The 20,379-nt window shown below is 36.3% G+C and overlaps 1 protein-coding gene across 1 annotated transcript; it reads right to left on the reverse strand.

The window, feature by feature from the left end:
- Positions 1-2,707: 2,707 nt before the first annotated feature.
- Positions 2,708-10,033, reverse strand: LOC121252891 (protein THYLAKOID FORMATION1, chloroplastic-like). Its single transcript, XM_041152722.1, has 5 exons — positions 9,629-10,033; positions 8,110-8,377; positions 7,330-7,546; positions 3,741-3,856; positions 2,708-3,103 (listed from the first exon to the last, which is right to left on the reverse strand). Exons 1-5 carry the CDS (start codon positions 9,822-9,824, stop codon positions 3,010-3,012), a joined length of 891 nt encoding a protein of 296 aa, XP_041008656.1. The 5' UTR covers positions 9,825-10,033; the 3' UTR covers positions 2,708-3,009.
- Between the last annotated feature and the right edge of the window lie 10,346 nt (positions 10,034-20,379).

Consider the following 20,379-nt stretch of genomic DNA (forward strand, 5'->3'; position numbering starts at 1 on the left):
TCCCAAAAGCTTCTATTCAATTTTGTGATAATTGTTCCCATGATGTTTCTGTGAATTTCCTCATACTCACGAAGAGTACTTCTCAAAGCAATAACATATGGACACCTATCCTGACTCTAACAGAAATAAAGCAAGAAAGTCCTTACAAGGTTCTAGAACATAAAAAAGGAAATAATGGACAAAACGGTGCACTTTGGAACATTGAAATATGCTGACATCCTCATGAAACGACGCGTTGCTCCTTACTGCTGCTGTACGTTTTGCTGCTTCAACCCAGGTCGAACGCTGCGTTTTGGAACAGGCTTCTCAACTCAACTATATTCCCAACGCTTGACTCCCGAAGTCTTCAGTTGTCTTTGTCCTCTATCGTCCTTACTCTTCTGTGAACCTTAGACCCCTCCATACTTCTCCTTACTTCTCCATGGGGCCATCACAAACAGAGGCAAGATCCATAGTCGATACCCTATGTATGTATACATATAAGTTTAATGGGTATGAAAACCGATGTTTTTAGTCAGGTGATTTTTTACTTTTTGTCTATTATCTTCTAACAACAATTATCAACATGCTGAGAATTTTTCTTGATCATGTTTTTTACACCATGTTTGGCAGATTTTGACCACCGAATCCCTGCACTCCCATTGTTTGAACCCAATTCCTCCTCCTCCCACTCAAATTCTCATCTAATCATAAAAAATGCTTGGATTAAACCTGATTTTACACCGTTCGGTTCTTGTGTTTTTACTCCTCTTTTTTTTTCTTTTTTTTTTTTCAAGAGCTTATGTCCGTGTTTAAGGTTATAAAAGGGAGATCTATGTGTGTATCCATGGATGCATGTACTCTCTGACCAAATATATCATGACAAACACAAACACAAACATGTCTCGGTATGACTTCAGAAAAACAAGTGTTTCGCCATAAAGCTACAATTCAGAATGGTCTCCTTCTGCATTTTCTGTTCTTAATCTTTTCTCCTCGTTCACTTATTTCCTTCGTCTTATTACGTCCACAGAAGAATTACATAAAAACAATCCTATAAATTGACGTGGCTTCATCTAATCCGGTAGATCTATTTTATAATAAAAATAATTTTACAATCTGATAAATTACATCAAGTTACGTCACTTTATAAAATTATTTTTATATAATTATTTTGTAACTAAAATATTTCTTTTTCATTAAACTTTCATTTAATGAAATAATAATTTTTACTCTAAAATTAGTCAACGAAGTCAAGGGAGGCCTTCGCCCGTAAAAAAAGTTTTAATATATATTATATATAATCTTGTATCTAATTTGTATGTCTCTCTTACTTTTTTTGTACTTTTGTTCTTGTCAAGAATTCATAAACAGCACTGACCAATATCTTAAATGGCCAGTTTTACGGGTAAATTGTCAATTTTATAATAGATTTTTCTTATATATCATCAAATTAGAATTTGGTCTCATTTAAAATTTTATGGTAACTACTTTTTATTTTTCTGTTTTATTTCAAGAAATTAATTAGAATATTAGAATATTTCTCTTTTAAAGTCTGTGAATTTATAATTATCTGGATGAAACATATTTAACAAAAAATCTCATGTTCATTGGATAGCTGGCTACGTAGTATGCAATTGCGCTACTTAACAACTTTTAAATATATGATGTTATTGCTATACATTAATTAGCAAAATACAAAATTCAGTTTATAGTTTACATATATTACTCCTTATTACAATTCCTATATAGATCATTTCCATAGTTCAACTTCTTCTCATAATTGCAACATATGAAAAGCTTAAATGTAAAATTATCAGTAATCATGGAAGAATGCAAGTTTAAAATTTAGTTTTTTCTTTCTTTCTTATTTTGCACCAAGTTTTTTTTTTTATCAATTTGTTAAATGTGTTTCTAAAAATTGTTAATTCAACTATTTATTCTAGACCTAAAAATTGAGTCCCTCCAAACTTATAATTGTGGTTGGCCCCTGGTCGTAGTCTCAAACTCAAACTATAATTTCGGAAGGGAAATTAATAATTACTATTCACACATAACAATTTAGATGTTGACATAAGTTTAATTTATTATATGTAGCGGATCCACTTCCACACTCAGGTAAAATTTGTCAAAGGCGTACCTGTAAATTCTAACATTCTATTCATAAAAGTTGCAGATTTTCATGCAGAGGTAACTCATCCTCCCAATTATTAGAGTGAGAGAAAACACTATCAATCCAATAGGACATGTTACAATAGAAACAACTACTACTGCAGCGAAGCTTTATGAAAATAAGGTAGTTGATAAAACAATCTCTTTTTAAAAAAAATCAAATAAAAAAGGGTTAGAGAGGGTAATCTAAGGTGGTTTCAATTGATAAATCAATGATTAATGGAGTATCCAACGCAATAGAAATATAGGGGGGAGCCCATTGAGTCTTGAGAGGGACATCACACTCGAGTCAATTGAAATGGAAGTTGAGCAAACAGATTGATTGCAAATGCACCGATAACTCGAAGGTTCAAGATGTTCAGATGTCATCTTGTTGCACTTATTCATGACTTCAGACATGTCGCCTTTGGCACTCAGGGGACTCTCTCATAAGACTTGTTTGGTATAGCATTCTTAAGAATTTCTATTCTATACATAAAATAAACAAGGGCTATGAAGTATGAACATCTAAGGGGAGAGAGAGAAAACAAAAGTTGAGAGAGCGAGAGAGAATATCTAAGAAAACTGGATTTACCATTGAGAATACCGATTTCTATGCATTTCGAGTATTACAGTTATGAATTTTGAAATACATTGCAGATTTTTCTTTTATTTTCTGGGAAATATATATGTGGACATCGTCAATGGAAGATCATTCCGAACGACACCATAAATGAAAAATAACCAGCTGCTAAAAGGGTGCCTTTAAGTGTAAAAACTTCAACTCTATCTCAAAACCACTTAAAACAAATTAGGGGTTTGAAGATTCACAGAGGTCAGAGGGCGATGAGCAATCGGAGGAACCACTGGAAAAAAATTCTACAGGCCAGCATGCTGGTACTCCCCCAAACATTTTGTGATAGCCTCACTAGCCTTCTGCACTCCTGCTCGTTCCTCTCGTTTTTTCTTCTCCCTGAAAGCCAAGTTCATTGAAGAAGAATACTATGGTTTATTTCACCAAATACAAAGTAAAATGATTACAGGTATAGTAAAACCACATAAAGTAAATCTTCTATTATCGATTGGTATGTCCGAAGGACCTACCCAACCCCACCCCAGTTCAACCCTTTGCCATCTCAAGGAAGGCCAAGTGACATAAGAGCAAAATGGAACAAAACAAAAGAATAAAACAGGAAAAAAAAAAGTGATGCAGAATTTTTCCAATACAACTAGAGTTTGCACTCTGGAAAAAGGTCCATCATAATACAGGGAATTGAAGTTCGAACCTAACTTGTGGACTCATGCAAACTTAATAAGAAGGATTGTGTACGCGTTTAGAAACTTGATGAGTCTCATGCCCACAGGATTTAACTTCCTTTCCACCATGCTACGGTTTGGAAATTCTGATCCTTTGTGTAAGGTTATGCAGAAGACTGTTCAATCTTCATGTCTTGAAAACTTATAGTATAGCAGACCTTTTCCAGTCGACTTAAATATAATTTTCACGCTCATGAACTAGACGACGTGCCAGTCCAGGAAGATGATATGGTAGCACGAAATGAAAAGGTACTAAAACAAAATACAGATTCTAGTTTAGTATATGTTTTTACCTATCCATGTATTCCTTTAGCAGCTCTTTTGCCTGAACCAACTTGGAAAGCAGATTGCGATATACATCAAGGTCCCGATCCACACTTCTTTTGTTAACATTCAAGGACGCACAGAGCTGTTAGAAAGCAATGAGAGATATTGTCAAACCATTAGTCGTAAACAATTATACATCAGCTCCACACTAAACTTTGTTGCTAACAATTTTTTTTCAAGTACAACAGAATTTAAAATCAAATAGGTCATTGTGTGATTCTGTGTCGAGATTTACCTCTCATTTTCATCTGAACTTTCCGCCATTTAAAAAAATATACACAAATCAGATCCATAGATATTTAGTAATGAACTTGAGCAGGTGCATTGCCAGAAAATGTCTGACTTGTAAACAGTACAAGAGTGAGGCCAAATATGTTCGTCAGCCCTATACATAGGGGTGTAATCCGGTCAGTCCGGTCCGGTCCGGCAATGGACCGAATATTTTCGGTCCATTGCCGGACCGGACCGAATAGCCATAGGGACCGGACCGGACCGGACCGATGGTCCCGTCCAATCGGTCCGGCCTAATTTTTTTTTTTTTTTTAAATCAATTAATAAAAAAAATTTATTAAAAATACTAAATTAAATTAAGTGATTTATTAATGTGAAGTATGTAACAAACTCAATAAAAAAATATTTTATATGGTCAATGATAATAAATTAGATGAAAATTACATTATTAGTTTATATAATTACTATATAATTAACTAAGTGATATTATTTTTTTTTATAAGTAAAAATATTGTATATATCAAAAGGAGAAACCAAGTACACTGAATGTATACAAGAAAACATATTGCCCAAAATGACCCAACAAGCCCCTAATTCCCCAAAAAGCCCATAAAAAAACCAACCCAAAGTACATCAGACCCGACCCCAATCCTTGTTTCCCGTATAACTAAAACTCTACCCGAACACCAACCCCAACACCTTGATTCCCCGTATTCACAATACCCTCTCTTTAGACTTCCCTCTAGTTGAACTACCACCCTTAGCGTCTTAGTTGATTGTCGAAAAGAGACGCTATAACTCCCTGCTTTTCTTGAAGCTTGATTTGGTTTCAAGTGTGCGGCTTACCTCGATCGCAGTAATTCGTTCGTTAAATTGGTCTTCACATCCTCCATGTGAAATTCCCACAAACTGCTGAATCTCGTTAACTTTAGGCAGAATCCAATCAGCTATTGGAGGAAGAGAGACTAGGGGAGCCACAATATCCCCATCAACCTGCACTCCCGACTCTAGACATTCCTCTACACAAGGCACCAATGCCAAACCCATTGGTTCTCCAGTAACTCCATTGGTTCTCTCCAATGGTATCGGAGTCCCCATTGGAAATTCTGGGGTGCAACAAGTCCCTTTACCTCTGGGGTGATAGAGGATCCTACATCTCCTTCAGACCTCGGCAGTACACCTTTTTCCTTCAACTCTGACGAGGGAGCCATAGTTTCTTCAGGGACCCTTGTAATACCGACTATCGATCTATCCTGTGTTACACGAGGTAAATGACATTCCATTACTGATGTCTCTACGCCAATACCCGATGTAGACCCCATTTCAAATAACCTAGATTTCCTTTTGACTTGCCATACTCTCCTGAATCTGGTTATAGGGACAGGGCCAAATCCGATCTTTCGTTTTCCTTTCAAAGGATTCGGGCCTATCATGTTTCTTACCACCCTGTTGCCTCCAGTTGAAAGCGATCTATTTTCGTAGACAAGAAAGTTATCGTTGTCTTCAACTCGACAAGTTGGGTTTCCATCTCCTTTAGAGAATTGTGCATCTCGACAAACTGGTCTTGAGGCGTGAATGACAGACCCCCCACACTCTGAACCCCCGAAGCATGTCCCGTCTTTAGAGTTGCCGCATAGGATTGCCTCGCCACAGAGGATGTACTTGGGTCTTTCTCCATGTTCTCCCTCCCTGCCACACCACCTTGTCCTTCCAAGCCGTCACTCCCTCTCTTGCCGAAGGAAAAATGACGCAGAACTTCCCCCATCCTTCTCCAACCACTGCCCCTTCTTCAGGAATGAAAATAAAATTCCTCCTCCTCCCCCACCACCATACTCCTCCACCGCCATATACCGTCCGCGAGCATTCGAGCAGCAATGCACTGTGAAACTGCGTCGACCTTCCCAGACAGTGGAGAAAAAATCTTGTTTCTTATCCTTAGTACACGCTTCTATAGCCTTGGCCAGCCACTGCACTGTTGTCGAACCCAGAACCAACTTAGATATCACCCTTCGACTCCTTTCAGTAATGGCCAACATGCTCCCCTCCTTTACCAATGTAAAGGATTTAGATTCTATGGCCAACTCCATAGAAGAACCCATACTGACCCACTCCCATTCTTCAACAACCATTCATCATCTCAGAGAAGCACTGCGAAGTTGTGGACTCTAGGTCGTGCTCACTGCAAGCACTGCAGAGTTGTTTCCAGCTGCAAATTGTGCTCACAGAAGATGCCGGAGCACTCGCCGGAGCCTTCAGGGTCGACGGCACGACCAAATGAAGCCTTTGGGAGTATCGCCGAAGTACTCTAAGAGGCAAATCTAAGACGCCGAAGGTTGAACCGACGCCAGACGGCCCTCAGCGAAGTCGCCGAGGTCCGTCGGCTTTATCTGTGCCGAAGGTGCGGTGTGTCTCGCCAGCGAAGGGTGGGTGGCGGCAGATCTGGTTCCTTAGGGTTTTCGCGCTTCGTATTGTTTTCTCTTTCCTCTGGACCGAACGCCGGACGGCCCTCAGGTAAGTCGCCGGGGCCCGTCAGCTTTGTCTGTGACGACGGTGAGAGGTTCACTCGCCAGCAAGGGTGGCGGCGGCTTCCTTAGGGTTTTATGTATGAGAGAGTTTTCCTTACGTATAGAGAGAGTTTTCACGTTTGACACCTAAGTTACATACAACATTAACAAGTGTTAATAACACATTTAAAATTTTATATTGTTAATAATGATAGGTTAGATGAAGGTATATATAAAATATTGTTAAATTTATAGAATATTAACAAGTATTAATAACATATTTAAAATTTTATATTGTTAATTGTACAATTATTATATAAATAATATATATAATTTTTTTTTTAATTCTGTCGGTCCGGTCCGGTCCTAGAAATCTCCACCCCGGGACCGGACCGAAGACCGAAATTTCTCTATTTATTGGACCGGACTGGACCATGCATTTTTTCTGTCCGGTCGGTCCGGTCCGGTCCGGACCGAACTGGTCGGTCCAGTCGGTTTCTCTGGTCCAGACCGACCGGATTACACCCCTACCTATACATATGAATATGCTTACCCCAAAATGGTACAAGTGAAAGTTCTTTCCACTTGATGAACCAGTACTTTAGAGCATATTTTAAATTACAAATCTCCAAACACACGTCTATTCTAATTTTCTCATAATCTCTTCAAGAGCAAGAAAGTTGATTGACTTACTATAAATCCACCAGTAAATTCATCATTATGGGTAGAAAGCAGACACAGAAGAACCCCATATTATGCTTCAAAAATCATCCCATAGAAAAATGTGCTTAAAATAGAAGGGTTAGGTTAATGGTCTAACCTTTTCTAAAATTGTGGGTTCAGTTGCATTTGCCAACTCAAGAAGACGAAAGAGCCCAACAGCAAAGAAACGGCTGTAGCTGAAACTCCCCTTACCCCCGGCTCTTTCTGCAATGTCCTTTAATATCCCCTCAACTTCACCTTCTCTGGATGCAAACTCAACTAATGAACTAGCAGTTTGAGCCCGAGCCCACTCTTCCAGTTTTTGTGCATCAATTCTGTGGTGTGTATCAGGAAATTAATCAATGTTAAATTACTAATGCTTCTCTTTAAAATTGAAAAGAGCTTTACAAAATACGGTGCAAATGTTCTTTAAGTACATGTGTCAAGTACTTATTGAAAAATATGCTCAAGAGTCCAAAGATTGATTGCTTCCCTTCCACAATCAGTCTACTGAAGAGGTAATTGATGATAGTCATATAATTAGGACAGTTTCTTTTCAGTGGAAGAAACCTCTAACTTTTATAAGAATCCATCCCATATTTTCGTGCAGGTTTATATTCACTCAGCTTACCTTTTATCCCTTTTTTAGAGCTTTATACATATACAGTATTCTTTTTGTGCCACTTATCTAGCTTAGCTGGATTTCTCTTAATTGCCATACATGGTGAAAAATTAGCAAGTTACAATAAAACAATCTTCCCAGCATAAATGATCACCAATATCCCAATGCTCATGTTGTAATAAGGAACAATGTGGTATCATCCCATCAAAACATAAAAATGAAAGTACTGAAATGAAAGGAGGCAGTACAGGAAGATAAGAAATAATTTAGTTAAACCTATATTGTTCTGGGTCCTCCTTCAGTGCCTTTATGTATGCTTGGAAGATGGCATCTCGATCCTCATCACTAGGGTATCCATCCATGAGTTGATCATACACAGTAACAAAACCAAGGGCAAACACAGGGTCATAACGGTATGTTCTCTTGTACTTCATCAAATGTTGCTGGACAATCAGCTCCTGGATAACATTGTTGTAGACAGTGGGAATAGGCCGCTTATATGACTTGAGGAAATTCAACTTCGTCTCAGATACAGTGGGCAATTCTGCAAAGCATGTAAAATAAAATCATGACAAGGAAAGATATTAAGGATCTTTTGTTCTTCTTCTTCTTCTTCTTCTTCTGGCTAGGAATGATAAAATAATCTGAAGCAGAAAACATTAATCATATGGGATACAAAACCTCTGATCCTATTCAAGCATTACTATTGGAAATGAGAAATCCTGAAGAATTCAGCATGCCATTGTAAAAAGACTATCTCATCAAGTTTATTTTTAAATCAATGGAAGGGTGGCTTAAAGAATTGAAAAGGGATAAAAATAAATAAATAAAGTCACATGGCTATGGTCATCATTTTTTTGAAGTAGAAACATTATTTTGAAAAACATATGATCACTTAATGAGAAGCCAAATGGCTAAAGAAACATCAACCCAAATCATTTTCCCACAAAAAGAAAAAGAAAAAGAAAGAGTTATCTGAAAGATTGATGAAGAAAAATCCATACCTTTGAAAATTTTTCCAACAAAAGAAAAGCAAAGAAGCTTAAATTCCCATTGGATAGAGATGCAAGATTATATTTCATAAGATTAGTTAGGGCATTGAATAAATTTGAAAAAATTTCCAACATAAGGAAAGCAAAGAAGCTTAAACTCCCATTGGATAAAGATGCAAGATTATCCTTCATAAGATTAGTTAGGGCATTGAATAAATTTGAAATCTTGATAATTTCCATTTTAATACAACCAGTAATTCAAAACAAAACACAAAAGAAAAAATAACAATGTCAATATAACCAGCAATAACAAATTCACAATCCTCCTTCACTGCTCTCCACATATCTTCTTGGCAGTCTCTCCGGGCACTAAAATTAACCAGTTTAACGAGGTATCCAACTGAAACAATAACATGACCTCGACATAAGTTTTTGCGGAAACATTAGAAAGAAATACAGTTCAGATATGATGAGTCTTCTGCCTCAAATTAATTTCAAAATTCTTATTTTTCCCACACGTATGCCTTTTGAAGATGGTTAATTTTAACAACAAGCTTGAGTTATCTCAAACCATATGCATATCCAATCCAGTGATTCCAATCAAAATAACACACCAAAATACAAAAGAACACAGAAAACCCTATAGCTTCGCAATGGCAAACACATCAAGCTATTTCTTTAAAACTAACTTAATCGGAGAAAGTGGAAATCAAGTTACCTCACTAACTGGAGATTAAAAAATAATTAAATTTCTATAAGTTATGCTCATTTTCTCAGCAATCAAACAATGCAGAGAAAATCACCTATGGAAGTGGACATGCAATGAATAGCCAGACGAGATGAAACCGAGGCTCGAATGCCCCCACAGTGACATGACAAGCTTGTACGCAACCGGAACCCTTCAAAATTCGTTGGCAAAGTACGAGTCGACGATACGATTGCTCTTCGCTCGGGATATTGACTCGGTACTGAGAAAGACAGAGAAGACACAGATGCCATTGTATAGAAAGTGAGAAAGCGGAAAGTTGTAATTAGTAATATTCCTGGAAAATGAGGCTCATTTACGGAGATTTTCTCGGCAAAACAGAGAGAGAGAGAGAGAGAGAGGGAGAGAGAGAGAGAGATATGAGGTCGACCGAAAGGAAGCTTATCCAGTGTGTGTGAAATTGAAACTTCATGGAGGAGCCTGTAAGAGTTCGACACGTGGATATGTGATGCTGCTGAGGCTATTTTTTTCTCATATGTTGGAGGTTTCGCAGTTGACTTACGGTCTGCGAATCCGTTGAAATGCAAAAGATAAAAAATAAAACAGAAAATATTTTTTCTTTCAATCGACATAAAATATTATATATTGGAGGAACGTAAAATATGACTATCGGGCTTATAAGTTTTGTGCAATGAGTCCGGCTACTCTGCTCCCCTCTCTACTTGATCGTTAGTTAATATTTAATTTCTTTTTATTTTTTTATTCATATTTTTTTTTAATCACTAAGTTAATAAAATAAGTTTTTTTTTCACCAAGCGGTACATTTGAGCGGTTCGTTTGGGACTGCATAGTACCTTTTTCTTTGTACAATATCTATGAAAATATTAAATTTTATTTTTTTATTATAAAATTTATTTTTTTCAAAAAGACTATACGAAGATTACAGGTCTTAGATTTGCACAAATTCTTTTTATTTCTATTTCCTTTTGTGAAAAAATCTTTTTTTTTTAAATATAACTCAAGGGCAAATAAATATAAATAAAAATTATTATTAAGAATATTTATTTTGTATATAAGATGTGACATCATCTAGATAATACATCTTCTTAAATGAGTGTTATAAATAATCAATTAAAAATAATCATACAATAAGTACAAAATATGCATTACTATAATGACTTTTCTAACGTTACTGGACATAACTTTTGTGCAATCCTCTACGAAAAATGTTGAACCTTATCATGGGCGCTGCTACAGCCACCTCTGCCCTTTTACTTTCTTCTTCTTCTTTTTTTTGTTTTTATCCCCCCTAATCCTCTGCACTTTCATCACTTTTGTATGAATATCCAAATAAATTACAGAATAGTCAAGAAACGTGGTGAACAATCACAGAAAAGGTAACTGTCAGACGCTCCTCCTTTTGCGTTGAGAAAATTAGCCGCGAGCAGAGATTAGCATGCAAGGTCGTTGGGAACAATATTACAACCATAAATCAAGAAATCTATCGTGATAAACCTAGACCAGTGATAAACAAGAGTGGTCCACCGAATTACCCCACCATTGCTAGAACTCACCCATTTCTTGATTTCTAGACCAGGAAATAAATCAAGAAATTTAGATGAAATGTGGAAATGGAGAAATCTACCATGAAGGGGACGAAATGCAGAGGTTTTGTTTCCTGGATTTGAGGCCGAACGAAGAGCGAACGTCACCGAAAATGGGTCTCTTGTGCCGGTCGGAGATGGGTCTCTTGTGCGTCGGGGTTTGAGTGCAGTCGACACTGGTTTGGAGAAAATGAAATGGGTGAAACTGAAAGTGAAAGTGCAGAGGATTAAGAAAAAAAAAAAGTGCAGAGTTGAGAAGTGAAATTGTGAAGGAGAAAGTCAAACGCGGGTGCAGACGGGAAGCAAGGGAAAAAAAAAAAAAAAAAATGAAGAAATGCCATTGTGGCGTGTACACGTCAACCGGAACTCAAAATTGGTGTCTTATAACAGTGGCTTTAGTATTTTTCTTATTTTTTAATTTCTAAATGCTTACAGCGTGATATTCCACGTCAAGCGAAAAGTGGGAGCGGGATGTTCGAACGATAGTCATAGCATTTTATTTTCTATTTCTATTTATTTTATTTATTTAAAGAAACTCGTTTTTGTCTCTCCCTATGTCCAATGACCAAGTATTATTATGTGATTAGTTTAGTTGAATTGTTGTGTGTAATAGATAAAAATAATAATTACACACAAAATAAATATGGAAAACATGAGTCTAATGCTATTTCTTTTCATCAAATGTTGGACAAGTGAGTTATGTTTATATTCTGTGTGCTTGAGCTTTGTCTATATTTCAATCATAATAATAATAAAAATTTGGGGCAGTTTTGGTTTTTATGCATGCATGTACATAAACGACAGAATCAACATCTATCGTTTTGGTGATGCAAAATGGTTAATTTGTCGTTTTTACCTTCATTGTTTTTGGTTGGGGGTGGAAGAACAGATAAGGCTTGTTGCAACTTGCAATCATGTATGGTTTAGGTGTCATTCTTATCCATCTGACTAAATTGTGTTATGATCTATCGGAGAACGTACCTGCATGTTGCAACCAAGGCAGTTATATTTCTAGGAGTGGAGCCACCGCACCGCTAGTATTAGGATATTTTTTTTTTATCATATATGTATTTTTTAAAAAAATAAAAAAAAATCACAATATTATTAAAAAATACATACTTAATCATTAAGTAAAACAAAATTAAAAAAAAAAAATTGGGAGCGGGAGCTAGTGACGAGTTACTAGCGGTAGCCCCCAGCGGGACATTTATCATTTTCCTATTTCTAGTGTTCCAATGTTTATAATAATTAAAAATATGAAGTGTGAGACATGCATATGAGAGTGACTCCATACATTTCTTGAGAGTAATTAACTACAAATTATCATTTAAGAACGTGTCTTTCATGATAACAAAATTCATGTAATTCCTCAAAATTGAGGAAAAAAAAATTAATACTTACTCTTTAGATAGATCATGACTATATATTGAAAAAAAAGGCTCTTCAGATGTCTTTTAATTTTTTGTGAGTATTGCTAATTAATGGCTCTAAGCAAGTAGACTTAGGTCTGATTTGAATACAGAAACGGTTTCATCTCATCTTATTATTACAGTTTTTTTAAATTTTCACATAAAATATATAAATAATTCAACTTTTTCAAATCTCAAAACAATAATAATATTAAAAAATAATATTTTATTTAATTTTCAATTTCTATCTAAATTTATCTCATCTTATTTCATCTCATTATCTAAACGGATCCTAAAAATCACGTCACTATTGCCACGGTAATTCAAAACGCTGCAGAAAATTAAACCTGAAGGTAATAATTAGTAGATTTTGCCCAATGAATGGTTAGAGTTTTGCCAGCAGAGGTAAACTAATTAATATTTCCTTAAATTCTTATTCAAATTTACTGACTTTAAGTGAAAGGATACAATATTTATTAAATATTTGAAATTATCCAAAAACTTTATACAATAATAACAAATATTGTACCATATATTAACTTTATATATAGGTCTATCCGTTTTCAAGTTTTGTACAAGAAGTCCTCAAAAAAATTTTCCTTCCTGATTAATGACTTTATGAGACCAGGAACCATCAATGCAAAGCCACCATTCTTTCATAGTAGTGATCAGGCTTCTATATATGTAGACAACCTCTCCTCTCTCTCTCTCTCTCTCTCTCTCTCGGAGAGCATTAAATTTAGATGTGTATGGAAGAAACCTTCCAAGCAGGTTCACAAATGAAACAAGAAATTGAAGACCAAGCTCCAAGAATCACATCTTTTGAGGGCTCTGCTTGTTCTTCTACTTCAAAGCAGGTGAGAATATCCAGGACTGCTTTCAGTGCAGATATTGCCTCTGCTAAAGCTTAAGATCGAGCAAGGATAATAAGATTGTTCAAAAGGCTGAGGAGTCCTTTCGGACTGTGATGTACTTAGGCTGTTGGGGTCCCAATTGACCTCTAACCTTGATTTTCGAAGTCGCTTTGACCTCTCAGTTTTCAGTGGCTGCTTCTTTCTAAGTCTATTAATTAATGCAGCCTCCTGTACATATTTTGGAGATATTATGTAAGATGTTCAACAAAAGTCCTTTGAATGAATAATATATCTATATTTCTTGGAATATTGTTACCTCCATAAACGAATTATATAAAAATAATTTTATAAAATAATATAATTTTATCTAATTTGTTAAATTTATTTTACAATAAAAATAATTTTATAATTTGATAAATCACATAAAATCATATTAATTTATAAAATTATTTTTATATAATCTCTTTACGACTAAAGTATTTTCCTTTGCATAATCGCATTGGATTTGCTATGAGGTGAGCCGTAAAGATTTGAGTATTAATTCCGACTTACAAATAAGAGTCATATTTCTTCTTCTCCGCATCGGCTTATAAATATAATTTTTCATAACAATTTTAAGTAAGTTTTTTTTTTTTTTTTTTTTTTTTTTTTTTTTTTTTATGTTTTCCTTGAGCTACATCTCCAGGTAAGCCCATCTAAGTGCAGGTGAAGTGGTTCACTAATTCCGACCATCTACTTATGAAAGATATTCTTGGACAAAGAGCATTTACTCAGTATTGGCAGTTCTCTCTTGCTAAGCTTGAAATATCAAGCTCTGGTTCACTATATTTAAAAGCTTTTTCTTCAGTACACAAACGTATAAATCAAGATGCTGAGGCAAATAAAAATAATGCTAGGTGGCTAAGCTCTGGGTGTGTGCGCGCGCCTATACTTTCTTCACTAGGAATTTATCAAAATACTTGTACAGAAATTGACTTACCCAAAATTTTCTGTGTCAACGCAAGACTTCTCCTTATTACTAGTCACTGTAACGCTCTAAAGTCGTTCCCCTCTACTCGGTTGTTTTCACTAATTTTTAACGAAAAATTCTTTCTATCAGTTACTATTCACAACCTCACACTCCACGCTTTCTGAAAAACACACTCATACCTTATAAAAAATACTTGCACACTCTATGAAAAAGTTATAAGTATTAGATGCGAGAGTGAATAGTGGTTGATACATAACATTCCTCTATCTTTTTTTTTTTTTTTTTTGTGTAATATAGGGAAATAAAAGGAAAATTAAGTCACTTTTACTAACAAACTACAAGGAAAAACATTTAACTCAAAGTGCATATATAGTTGAAAGTCATAGCTCAAAAGCACCTCATGACATGCATAGAAAATGACTATTTGGGTCCCCAAAAAATGAGATGCATAACATTCTCAGCCTTCTCAGTCTCTCTTGGCTCCTTTTTCACAGGCACATCAACCTTCTTCATGGGTTCCACGGCGCCCGAAAACTGTCTAACCTGAGAAGAATTATCAGAATCTGATCTGATTTTTGGTTGAGGAGGCGTAGTTAATCCCTTATAAGAGCCATGCTCTTTAAGCTCTTCTGCCATGCTAACAACAATTCTGCTCAGATAAGTCAACTCCTATTGAGCTCTTACAGTCATTTGATGTCTGAGTAAAGGTTAAAATGGTATTCGGGAAGTAACTCCCGGTATAGTAGTAAAAGCAAATTAATATGTATTGGCAATGCATTGATGAAGAAAAATAAAAAGAAATTAAATGAGAGAGAGAGAGAGAGAGAGAGAGAGAGAGCTGATTTCTTGGCCAGTAAGTATAATTCAATATTAATTCATTTATGAGGAAAAAACCAAAAAGAAATTAATAAGTATCCTTATTAATTATGCTCAACTAGGCTTATTAAACCAACCCAATTATATATATTTTTTTTATAAAATCTGGCATAAAGGACATTACGTACAACTGTGCCCATATAAAGGAGGAAACACAGGAACTATAACAACCAAGATTCCTTTTCTAGATGACAACGCAGTAACAAACACTAATAAATGGGCTGACCAACCTACTGGACTGCAAGTTAAACAAATGACTATTGAAATAACAAAGACCCAAACCAGATAACAAGACACAATATGTAAATGACCCATTACAAAAGTCCGGCCCATTGGCCCAGCTCCCACTTCACAAGACAGAACCCTACGCTTCGCCCCTCACTTCCATCTTCTAGATCTGAACTGCAACTGAAGTGTGACTCTCTCTCTCTCTCTCTCTCTGTGACATAATCAAAAGAATAGATCATCTGTAATTATATGCTCTGATACCACATGAAAGTTGCAGCGCGCACCCATGTGCAACGCACACCGTGGTGGTGCTGCGCGCACCACTAATGGTGCAGCGCCACCCAGGTGTGGTGAGATACAGAGCTGCGGCGGCTGCAACGGCTGTGACGGCGTCTGTGTGCTATGCTGTGAAATGGCACTGTTCATGTGAACAGTGCCCTAAGTTGAGGTTGAAGATGAGGAGTCATCTGAAATGGGCTTGGCCCTTCGGCCCATTTTTCTTACAAAAAAAAGGAATGCTGGGCCAATTTCGTGACCCAGTGTTTTCATTAACCCTTTTTTTTTTTGTACACTGAAATAAAACAAAAAGTGACACAGTTTTGAACCCAGAACTAACTCCTAAAACCAAAAGTGCTGTGCGCACCACTAAGTTGCAAGTTTTTCTTGGTTTAGGTGGGATTTATAAATGTATTTATTATATATTTATTTTTAGATAATTTATTTTTGCATGATTTATTTGTTTAGATACATGCTGTTTTTTATTATTCCATAATGTTATATTTCATGTGATATTTTATTTAATATTTTAGATTAAATGTGATATATTAGGCTTGAATGTTTAGACATTAGCTTTTTTTTTTTTTTTTTAGTGATAAGATAGAAAGTTCTCACTAAGTTGTCGTTTGGATTCGAAAATGAGTTGAGATGAGTTAAAATGTATTGTGAATAGTAGTGAGATTTGTGAGTTAAAGTTGATGAATAGTAATGAATAGTAGTGAGATGAGTTGAGATGAGTTGCGAATACAAACTGGGCTAGTTGATATTGTCAGTGTAAATGATAAACTGAAAGAATTACAGTGACCCCAATAAGAAGTGTAAATGCACTATATAGCCAAAGGACTATGGCTTCAGTAAGAACTGTAAATGCACTATATAGCCAAAAGACTACAATGGCCCTAATAAGAACTGTAAATCCACTGATAGAACAAGAAAAGTGGATTGTAATGATCTTAAAAGAACCATCTTTGTAGACTGACCCAACAGGTTATTGTATTCTGAGTAGCTGTCCTTGTAGACTGACCCAACATTACTGCGGTTTTAGTAGGTTCTGTCTTTACATTTCAATAAGGCTATATAACTACTTAAAATAGTGGGAGTATGGTTGAGATTTAGGAGGATTTGATCTCCCATATAATTTTTTAAATTTGAGCAAAAATTGGATTAGAAATTAATAATTAGACATTGTGGCGAAAGAGATGATTATGAAGCCTAGTGAATTTTCGATCTTGCGACGTGTTTGTATTATTTTTCTTCTAGCTTAGATGAACGCGGTAGATTTCTTAAGTGTGTGTGTAATGACATCCAAGAATATATTGTCAATTTAAACATGGGGGATAAATTGAATGGGGAGAATTATGACTTCTGGCATTGCAAGATTCAAAATGTCTTAGATGAGCAAGAGGTCTTAGAGGCCTTAACTCACTCCCTTAATGAGCACGATAAAGGGACTCGGACCAACACTGGAGAGATAATGAAGCCTATATTGGGGCCAAAAAGAATTGTTGTGCACACATTATCATGTTAAGCAATATGCACAATGATCTCCTGTGTGAGTTCGAAACCTATGACACTACCCAGAACATGTGGCAAGTACTGAAGATGAAGTTTGGGGGAACTTCAACCACGAGGTTGCATGAATTGACTATAAGATTTGACTCCTATAAGATGTGCTCTGACCACACGATGAAGCAGCATCTTAGGGCAATGTCGATCATAATTTGCGAACTTAAGACTGCAGGAAACAACCTGACTAATAAGCAATAAGTACAGGCAGTGATACGCTCACTACCAACTTCTTGGGAGACAATGAGCCAGAATCTGATGCACAATGATAACATCTAAGACTTTGATGATGTCTCGCGTCACTTGGAACTTGAGGCTGAGCGCCTAGAGTTACTAAGCCCAAACATTCAGCCGATATAGTTGAGTCTGGTTAGCACAAGGCATCTAGGCCTAAGTGCAAAAAGTCCAAGATAGGGGTAGCTACTGGACAAGTGAAGAAAAGGTTAGAAACTTCTCAGCACAACAAAAGAGACGAGTGCGAGAAGAACAAGTTAAAGTTAAAGTTAAAGTGCTTCAACTGCGGAAAGGAAGTCCACTTCGCTCGTGATTGCATTGAGCCGAAGAAGGTACATTCTGACTATTCTTGCATTTTTTTTTAACCAGCCATGTGATGGTTGCTCATTCCTATCCTATGTGGATTGTTGATTTAGGAGCGACCGAGCACATAGCGCAAGATCGAGTCAATTTTGTAGAGCATCGCCGGATTCTAGCTAAGAGTCGTGATATCAAGGTAGGGAATGGAGCTAGTGTGGAGGTGTTGGGACTTGGTACCTACAAGTTAGACTTGCGGTGTGGCCACACTCTATTTCTACACGATGTGCTATACGCTACCGAGATATGACGAAATTTACTTTCTATAGTTACTTTATTAAGACTTGGTTTTCAGATTGTATTGGAAAATAATGGTGTTTCCTTATATTTGGGCAATATTTTTTCTGGTTGTGCTTTTCTATCAGACGGTTTTATGACCATGGATTTGGATTATTCAAGTATAAATGAGTCTATTGATTTTTTTTTTTTCTGCATATGATAATTTAGATTCATATAAATGACAAACTAGGCTTGGCCATATAAGGCAAGAAATAATGACTAAGTTAGTTAGAGAATGCCTAATAAGAAATTTCACTAAGGTCACAACGCCCATATGTGAACATTGTCTTATGGGAAAAGTTAAGAGAAAACCATTTAGAAAAGTCAATATGACATCTTTTCTATTGCAATTAGTCCACTCAGACATTTGTAGTCTAATGAGTGTGAGGGCAAGACACGAAGGTGTCTACTTCATCACATCTATAGATAATTTTTCACGTTATGATCATGTCTACTTAATCTCCTATAAGTCTGAAACATTGAAGTGCTTTAGGCGATATCTTAGAATGGTTGAGAATCAGTTAAACAAGAGCTTAAAAAATCTTAGGACTGACCGCGAACGTGAATATCTTAAGGGTGGGCAGTGGGGGCCCGCCACCCATTACCCCGCCCCCATCCGCCCCGTCCCCGCCCCGCATGAAGGACCCATAGCAGCGGCCAGGGGTGGGCTGACCCCAACGGGGCCCCACCCAGCACACCACTCCGCTCCTCGCAAATATAATAAAAAAAATATTTTTATATTTATATAAATTATATATTGTATATAAATATATACAATTTATTAAAAACTTGAATTCAAGTTAATGGATTGCCTTGGCCTCCTAGGCCAACCTTTATATAGGAGGCCAATGTAATATAATAGTCATTCTTAAGTAATGTGAGACTAACTGTACACTTTTTGAGATGGTTAGATCAATGATGGTACAAGCAAACCTACCAATTTCATTTTGATGGATGCACTTTTGACTGTTACCTATATTTTTAACCAAATGCCCTCTAAGTCAGTATCTTCCACCCCATATGAATTATGGACCGGCGAGAATCCCAATTTGAGTAACTTACGATCATGGGGTTCAACGGTTTTGTTCACATTGTTTCTCATAAATACGAGAAATTAGGCCCTAGAGGAAAGAGTGTATCTTTATAAGATAAGCAGAACACTAAAATGTATGTATTAATAGGTGAACAATCTGATGGAACTGCTACTGAGATTGAGTCACGAGATATGGATTTCATAAAGGATGAGTTTCCAAGTAAGGGTGAGGTTGGTAGGAGTTCGAAACTCCATGAGATTATGGGTTAAGAGGAAGGCGCTCCAAGAGGTTTAGTTGAGAATGAGCAAAAAATTCCTCAAGCTCCTACAATTGTCAGAGTGACTTGTCTCAAAGTGGGAGCACACCACTTGTAAATCAACCACAACAACCTCAACCGCCTAGAAGCACGTGTGAAAGTGTTCCCTGTTGTCGTTTTGAGATTGAAGGGAAAGCTTTCATGGTAACTTCGCAAGATGATGATGAGCTTAGGACAATTCATAAGGCTCTCTCGTCTTCTACTAAAGATGAGTGGATTAAAGCACTACATGATGAGATAGAGTCTATGAGGAGTAACCATGTATGTGATCTGGTAGATCTACTGTCAAGGCACAAGGCTATTGAGAACAAATGGGTTCTAAATGTGAAGTGCAAGTCGAATGGATCAATAAAAAGGTACAAAGCTCGCTTAGTGGTAAAATGATATACTCTATAGACTATGAAGAAAATTTTTCACCAGTGGTGAGATTTGCCTAAATTCACCTGATTCTAGCTATAATAGCATATATGGATTTGGAACTCTATCAAATGGACGTTAAGACAACATTTCGCAATGGAGAACTAAATAAGGAGATCTATATAGATCAACCAACGGGCTTTGTGGTCAAAGGTCAAGAGCACAGGGCGTGCAAGCACAAATAATCTATATATGGCCTAAAGTAATCATCTAGACAATAGTATCTCAAATTCTATCAAGTCATTCACTCGAATGGGTTTATGATGATCACGAAAGATCATTGTGTCTTTATCAAAAGGTCTAAGAAGAGTTTCATTATGTTGTCATTGTATGTTGACGACAAACTATTGGCTGGAAATGATAAAAGGTTGATAGTTGCCACAAAAGAGTAGTTATCCTTCAATTTTGAGATGAATGATATAGATGAG

The sequence above is a fragment of the Juglans microcarpa x Juglans regia genome, chromosome 2S (assembly GCF_004785595.1).
Source record: "Juglans microcarpa x Juglans regia isolate MS1-56 chromosome 2S, Jm3101_v1.0, whole genome shotgun sequence".
Classification (NCBI taxonomy): Eukaryota; Viridiplantae; Streptophyta; class Magnoliopsida; order Fagales; family Juglandaceae; genus Juglans; species Juglans microcarpa x Juglans regia.